This window comes from Poecilia latipinna, unplaced genomic scaffold (assembly GCF_001443285.1).
Source record: "Poecilia latipinna isolate Pla-1442-1.1 unplaced genomic scaffold, P_latipinna-1.0 Scaffold1346, whole genome shotgun sequence".
Taxonomy (NCBI): Eukaryota; Metazoa; Chordata; class Actinopteri; order Cyprinodontiformes; family Poeciliidae; genus Poecilia; species Poecilia latipinna.
Window position 1 is genome coordinate 162,692 of NW_015113962.1, and position 8,101 is coordinate 170,792.

The 8,101-nt window shown below is 41.8% G+C and overlaps 1 protein-coding gene across 7 annotated transcripts in view; it reads right to left on the minus strand.

The window, feature by feature from the left end:
- Positions 1–7,701, minus strand: part of LOC106961882 (membrane-associated phosphatidylinositol transfer protein 2-like) — a 38,899-nt gene extending 31,198 nt beyond the window's left edge. For all 7 annotated transcript variants that reach the window (XM_015055976.1, XM_015055970.1, XM_015055975.1 and 4 more), the window contains exons 1-3: positions 7,432–7,701; positions 1,684–1,898; positions 1,099–1,220 (exon numbers count right to left, since the gene is read on the minus strand). In XM_015055976.1, the coding sequence (XP_014911462.1) occupies positions 1,099–1,220; positions 1,684–1,898; positions 7,432–7,509 (415 nt within the window). In that variant the 5' untranslated portion in view covers positions 7,510–7,701. The remainder of the gene's footprint in view (positions 1–1,098; positions 1,221–1,683; positions 1,899–7,431) is intronic.
- Positions 7,702–8,101: the final 400 nt, after the last annotated feature.

Genomic DNA, 8,101 nt, shown 5'->3' on the forward strand with positions numbered 1-8,101 from the left:
ATGCGGCCATGCGGAGATCTGAAAAACTCATCCCACAAACTTGAGCAACCAAAACAGTTTCTGTGACGCTTATTAAAAACTCAACAGACACGAAATGTTAGAGCTACTAAAGCCACATTAGCAGCATTGAATTAAATCTCCTGTTTGTTGCGCATCTCTGTGTAGTGCAGCAGATTACCTCATCATGCAGGGCCGGTCCAAGGCTGTATGAGGCCTGGAGCAGAATTTGATTTAGGGGCCCCTTTTGTTGCTGAAAACATCAGCACCTCTAACAGATGTGTTGGATTTAATCTGAGAGAGGGGGAGTAGTTTAACTGGCCAACCTAAAAAGCAATCAGTTATAATTGCAGTTTACTAAATTGTATTTGTGAACAAACAGAGCTCAAACTTAAAGATTAAATTCACAGCATCAGATTGTAACTAGGGTAACAAAACAATCTAACTATGAATATTGTTCTTTGAACTTTTACAAAGTAAACTTGCCAGCTACTTAAAATCTTACATTTAAATGTTAAACAATTTCAAATCTTTCAATTTATGTATGCTGAAATTTAATCAAATTTAGCAGCATTGATCATCTCAATAAACAAGTGTTACATTCATGTATCTGTTGTCTGTGTTAAAATATTAGCGTTTATGAGGTCCCTGAAGCCCTGGGGGCCTGATGGAGCTGCTGACTTAATTTGGATTAAACAAAAGTGCAAATAATTGATATTCATTTTAATTTTATATTGTGATTTGTTGTCTTTAAGACTAGTTGTGGGTTTAAGTAGTGTTTCACTGGCGATGTTTTCCCGTAACGTATAATTATCAAGTGATATTTTCAAATTTCCTGTCACCTTGACATCTTTTAATACAAAAACACGGTGCACCGCCGGTGGACCGCCTCGACACCCCGACCACCGGGCTTAACCAGGTTTCTGGGGGAAAACCTGTATTCTCATATGTAATGAAGCTACATGAGTCTCTTTTTTGGGATAAAATATTGAAATAACATTAACTAAGTTTCAGCTGTACAGGACAGCATTGTGTTATTGACATGTCAGTGAAAATACAGCAGATAAACGTTAAGCTTCTACATCATAAAAAGGTTCTCACCGATAGTTGTTTGCCTCTTGTCTGCTGCAGATAAGTTAAAGACATCAGCTTGGTTGCCTGTGTCAGGCTTATAGTAAGTCTCAATGTCGATGGAGAACTTCTCAACAAATGGACAGGTGTATCTGGAAGACATCACGTGACAAAATGCATCATTACATACGTGGACTCATTCATGTAGTGCTGAATGGCTCAGGATTAGTCAAAGAGTGACAACACATCCTCAGTGTGAACGAGGCGGTTCTGATGTTCTGTTGTGTCTGAGGCCTCTGCAGTAAAACTGTGGCTGGTTAAACAGATAAGTCAAAAAGGACCACAGCACAGTCTTGGGTCAACCTCACATCAGCACCTTCACATATCGGTTTATCAAACAGATAAATGGAGTGACGACGCCCAGAGGATGAGAGGTCATCATCAGCTAAAAAGGCCAACTGCAATCTGATGCTCTTACAACATGCTTGATAATATTCTGACAGCCTGATCAGAGGTTTATATTCTCCCTTCAGAAAGACGGATTTGGTATTAACATGTATTTTTATAACTTGGGGCATCACTCTCATGAATCTATGGTTGAGAAAGCGCGCGTACCTTGTTCGGGTGTAAGGGTAGGCATTCCAGGACTCCTCTTCAACCCTCAGAGCAGCTTTGGGCAGGATGGAGCGGAACCAGCCAGGAATGTGCATGCCTATGTGGTAGACCTTATGGGTATACTGACCCACCCCACCTGGTCCATCGGTGTAGGGCTTATTCTCAAGGATCTCCACCCCACTTCCTTCACCGCAGCTCTCTTCTCTGCTCTTTTTCTGCAAGTAAAGCAAAAAAAAAAAGGAACTGAAATGACTTTGAACAGTGTTTATATTTACATATGAACTTTTTATATGGACCTGAAAGAGGTGATTAGGTGTGTAGCCGGGCCAGGCTTTCTTGAATGTAAACTTAAGTCGACTTCAACTTGCTTTTCTCCAGACCTCATCGAAAAAAAAGCTTTGAAGGGCCAAGCCAAAGGACCTATGCAGGTGATGTACCGAGATCTTAAAAACATATAGGTATTAAGAATACCTTAATACCTATATTAACTAAACGTGATAACCTTGTCCATGACGTCTAGTTTGAGTATCGTCAGAACGTTGTACATTTTTTCTTAATAGAATCATGTGATTTAACTCCAGAAAATGTTGAGCAGCATTTAGCACCACATGTTAGCCATGTTAGTCATTTATTCATCTAAACACTTTAGATTTTAAAGCCGAGATTTAAATCTTTGCATCAATTCTAAATAAATCTCATATCTCGAGAAATGTAGAGAAACTTCATTTACTTTTACAATATGCAGGAGAGCTCCCTCACTGGAAAGGAATTTTTTACTTTTTCGGAAAGGAGTAATGAGTGTTTGATTTGTACACATTAAAACAGACAGCGTAGTTTCACTCTGCTCCAAGTAGAAACGCATAAAAATATCTGGCGCAACAGCCTACATGCTGTATTATTTCATCACAGATGGGCTGAGTCAGTTCTTACAGTGACTGGTCTGACAACACACTCCACAATTAATAGCTTCCTGAGAGCTATGCATCCTCTGAATTGCAAACGAGGAAGCCTAAAAGCAGGTGTACGCAACCGCACCTTTCCCATATTTACATTCCAGGTGCAGAGCGCTGGGGCTGGGTGGAGACAGGAGGTGCAGTTGCTCGGAGTCGCAGCTAGACGAGACAAAGTTTCACAATGAAAGCGGCTCGGAGAAGAATGTGAGGCACGGGCAGAGCAAGGATTGTTGGGAAATCAGTGAAACGGGAAATCTGAACAGCTGAGCAGAGTACAAGTTCTGACAACAGTAGAGAGGGGGTGGGGGGGAAGGCGACTCAGGGATCATAAATGTCAAAGATCCGAAGTCTGCCTCTTTTCTCCAAATCTGCTTGCGAAAGTGGGTCTGTTTTTCAGTCCATTTGCTTGATAACAGCGAGGAAGCTTTCTCCGGTTTGCCACTGATTCAGAGGAGCTGCGAGGAGGAAGTCATGAGGCATCCAGCACTCTGGACCTCATTACCTCTGACAGGTCATTCATTAGCCACTCGCCCTGCTCTCAACAGCTCAGATGCAGTTAGGAAGACAAAACACAGACGCCCCGGCACTGTTGAACCAGCCATACACAAAGCCACTGCCTGAATCCAAACCTACTTTATCTGAGCTCAATGCCGTAATTACAGACTAGCATATGCACATAAAGATTATAAATATTGATGGCGCTTTAAGCCATAACAAAATATGTGTTTAATAAAATTTAGATGGGTTTGATCAGTGGAGAGATCCACATGAATATAAAAAACCATGATCCAACCACTGCTTTATTCACATTTATTTTTCTCATATTTATTCATCCATATTTATATTCTTATTTCAAATCAGATCAGTCCTGACATGTGACTATAGCGTGTTAAACGAAGCGTTAATTTTGGTTTTCTCAATTAAGCACCTTTAAAAACAAAACATTAAAAAAAACACAAACAAAAAAAAAAACAATGGTCAATGCTGAGCTGCTTCACTCCTTTCACCTCCAGTGAAGGAAGATGCCTGAAGTCAGTCAATATTAAGGTAATTGATAAACAATAGGAAGTTGTTTTCTTTTTCCAGGACTCCTCCCTAAATGCCTTAAAGGAGCATTTTAGAGCCAGAAAACAAACAATAAATTACAAAAACCATTTCCATTCTTGCTCAAAGAAGGTGAGTAATCTAAAAGCACAATTAAGAAACAAAAATCCAAAACAAAACAAAAACTAGCCATTACACAGCCAGGCCTTCTGAAACGGATCTTCACTGACAGATTATAATGTAGTACAACAGGGAAGAAAAGACCAAGTTATAGTGGCCTTTTCGACAGGCCACTAACACCTTTTGACACTGAAAACAACCTTCTGACAGATGCTTTACTAAAGTAAAACAAAAGAGTAAAGCACAAAATGTTTGTGTTCAGAAAAGTGAGACTTTCTGCTGCTTCCACTCACTGTGTTTTATACAACCGCTCCGTGGCTCACAAGTATAAAGCAATCAGATAGCAGAGTTGCAGGGAGAAATGGCCCAGGTCCATTCACATCAGAGTAGCAAAGCATGTCAGAACAGGAGCAGACTGTACCAATGCTTTCAACAAAGTGTGATAGACTGATGATCAGGGTTGGTGGTCCGTACAACACACCGCCACGCTTCAGTGACTTTCAGCTGGGTTTTCAACTGCCTGGTGCCCGCTTCATATTTTTGTATTTTAGACATTTCTCAATTTTTGGACATGAACGTGAATATAACTATGGTGCAATGCAAGTCTGAACAGAGAAGACTAGGAAAACCTTATTATTTCATCGAGCCAGGGAACAACAATTAAAGTTTCTGTGTCAAAAGACACATTTTGTCAGACACACAATCACACGTCTTGATATTTCTTTTTCAAAAAGTGACTGAATATATACGATTGCCACCAAAACACACTATACGTGTTTAGATACCTCTGCAGTGACAGGATGGGAGTCACATCCTGGTTCGTTCTCACCGCTGTCGACTCACTGAGCCATGTTTCCTGTTAGAGATGCACTGAGCTCCAAAGACAAAACAGAAGCCGCAAAGTCGGAACCTGAGCGTTCAGCGCAAGCAGATGAGCCACAGCAGAATGGTCTAATATTTAATCCTGTCTTGATGCATTTTCTCTGCTCATTACTACAAATCCCTGCAGAGCAATGAAGAAATGATCGGCCGGCTATCAAATTAGAAAGTGGCAGAAGGGCAACGGAAATAAGTGGAGATGGAGTGGGCGTGCTGAGCGAGGTGCAGACATGGCTAAGATGTCCTGAGGCCCCGTCTTCATCCATGAGGTCTACAGTGGATTGGCGTCAGGCCGGCCTACGTGTGGCTGCTGCCCTGGTAACCCACAGCAGCGCGAGGCAGGCAAGCGTTCTTCGTTTCTTCCCGTTCTTTCCTCGCAGCCTTCTTTTTTTTTTTTTACCCACCATTTCTTCTTTTCATTCACTCTCTCGTGAGCAAAACCTGACCACCGGCATGCTGCTGATGTCACGGTTGCCATGGTGACAGAAGCCTTACAGCAACGAAGCTGTGTAGAGATGGTGAGGTCAGTGAAAAAGGTAACTATGGGTCGTCGATGTAACAAGGTAAGGCTGCCGGCGGATGCAGTCTGAGTCGCTTTTCCAAAGAGAGACTTGGCGTAAACCCGTTCGCACGCTGCTTGTGTCGGGTTGCCCGTAGAGGGCCCGTCTGGGGACAAAGTGGATCAGAACTAAAATGTTTCACAGGATTAATAGCCCACAATTACATTCTCGCTTTTACAAAAAATACTAAAGAAACGAGCGTTGAGTGTTTGAGCCCGTATAAAATGTTCCCTCTCGTGTTTGTCGGAGTGGAAAGACACTTAAGTAAACTCATGCGAGAGTCTAAATGTTGCTTTGTGTTGACTAAAGGAGGAAGTTCATGTTGATTCACTTGATGCTGCTGCACTTTTTCTTTCATTAAACGTTTCCCTGGTTGTTGAGTTTCCTGACAGTCAACGCCTGATCAAACATGACTGTATCTGTCATGCATCATACGATGTACAATATCACCTAACCAGGTCAAGACTGCTGTGCCTCTTGTAAAAAAAAAAACTCAACGACATGCAGACATTCAGTGTTTCTAAACAAGAGGTAAATAACATCATTTTTTTAACCACAATCCAAGATACAATCATGGTCAAATAACATGATTGTTAAGTAACCCAAGGTTAAATAAGTACAGCTTCATTTGCACAAGGAACAGGAAGGGAAAACAAGTTGTTGAGCAGAATAACTAAAGCTTTTCACAGTAATTTTCCTTTTTCCCTTTTCACATTTTGCGATTTTACAACCCCAAACTTCTGTGTCTTTTATTGGGACTTTATGTGATACAACAAGAAAGAGGAGTCCATATTGTGAAATAGATCTTTATTCTGCACTTTTACTCAATAGTTTGTACAGCTACCTTTTCCCTGCAATTACTACTTTGAGTTTTATGTAACATAAAATTTAGGTCTGGACTTCGATTAGGCCATCCTAACACCTGATCTAAACCGTACCACTGCAGCTCTGGTTGTAAGTTCAGGGTCATCACCGGTAAAACTTCACTACAGTCTCAAACCATTTTAAGCCACTCGCAGGTTTTCTTTTAGGACTGATTTGTATTTAGCTCCATCCACCGAACCGTCAGCTCTGACCAACTTTTCTGCATCTCCACAGCATGACGCTCACACCACCATGAGCCACCATACAGCATTTTGCATGTAGGCCAAAAGGTTCAAGTTTGTTCTCATTTGATCTTCTTCCACATAATTGCTTTTAGCCGTCATACATGGCTGCTCCTCTGGTTTTAACAATGACTTTCTTCTTGCTACATCATTGCCTCATTCACAAAATTTTTCCAACTGAGCTTTGGATCTCTGCAGCTCCTCCAAAGTTTCTTGACTGCTTCTTTCTTTTTTTTTTTCATCTTCCAGTTGTGCCAAACTATTTACATTCTTGGATGATGGGTGGATCAGGGATCTGTCACACTTCAGAGGCTTGGAATATTGTTTTATAACCTAACTACATAACTTTACTCCTGACCTGTCCACTCTGGTCTTTATGATGCTGTTTGTTCTCTAACAAGAACTCTAAGGTCTTCATGGAAGAGCATTGTTTGTGCTGAGACTAAGTTACAAACTCATTTACTAAGGTACGTGACTACTGAAGACAAATGGGCTGCGATGGATTTTACTTAGGGGTATCAGAGTGAAGTGGGGTAAACAGAGACGCATATGCAGGAAAAATATCTTCAAGCTTTCTTCCAGAACACAGATGCTACCACTACTTAGTGCTCAATTAGGAGTTAAAATCTCAATGATTTCTTTGGTTGACAAAATTTTAATTTTAGAATTTAGGTGGTGTGAATAATTTAGCAAAGCGCTGCAACTTTACACTGAAAATCTGGTCATCCATGTCATCAGTCCTAATCACAGCCATGTCTGGTAGGTAACAGCCGCCCCCATGCACAAACATGCAGTCTGTGCCAATTAAAACCAGCCAGCTTAGGAGGTCCAATTGGATAATCTATCAGCCTAAAAGCACTCTTTGTTGTGTGACTCTTTCTGCGTCACACAACTTGTGACCAATCATTCTGTAATCGTGTGAGCTGTTGAAAAATTCCCCCTGCTGGTTTATCTTGTCCTCATTTGCTTCGTTTGGCTCACCACTTTCTTTTTTTTTTTTTTCCTACTTTGTCACGTCTGGTGGTTTGGTTGGTGTGAGTGTGTAGGTGAAAATTAGGTGGGCCATGTGCTGCGCTGTTACCTCACCTGGATCATGTAGAGCTGGGCAATGCGGTACTCCTCCACACTCAGGGGCATGGGGATGCGATACTCCTTAATGAGCATGGTGAATCTTGGAGCAGATGGGGGGGGGGGGGGGGGGGGGAAATCAGGAAGAAGAGTGACGAGGAAACGGGGAAAGGGGGAGGGAGGGGTGAGGGAAGGGATGGGGAGAGGAAAGAGGAGAAGCTCCGGTTGCTCCTATATGTGACTCGTCAGATCACCGGCTGAAGTCTGCATGGATAGTTCCTGTAGACAGAAGGAAAACACAAACATTTCTTAAATCTAAATAAATTAAAAAAAAAACTTTTCAAAATCAATCTGCATCTTAACACGCCTCTCGTCACTTGAAATAAATTAAAGAGAGCTGCAAACAAGAAAGAAAGAAAAAAAAACATTCCAAAAGCTCACAAGGTGAGAAAGAGGAGAGAGGTTACTGGTTACTGCCTGTTTGGTCCAAGCCTTCGCATCGACGGGAAGCTCTAGCATCTGAGGCATCGTATCTCTAAAAAAACTACCGTTACCTGGATAAAATCCCATTGTTATACAGCAGCCACTGCCCAGTCCACCCCATCGCTCTGGCATCGTCACATGGGGGACCTCACTCAGCAACCGAGGGATTAGCTTAGTGAGGAACTTTACATAACTTTGCACAACC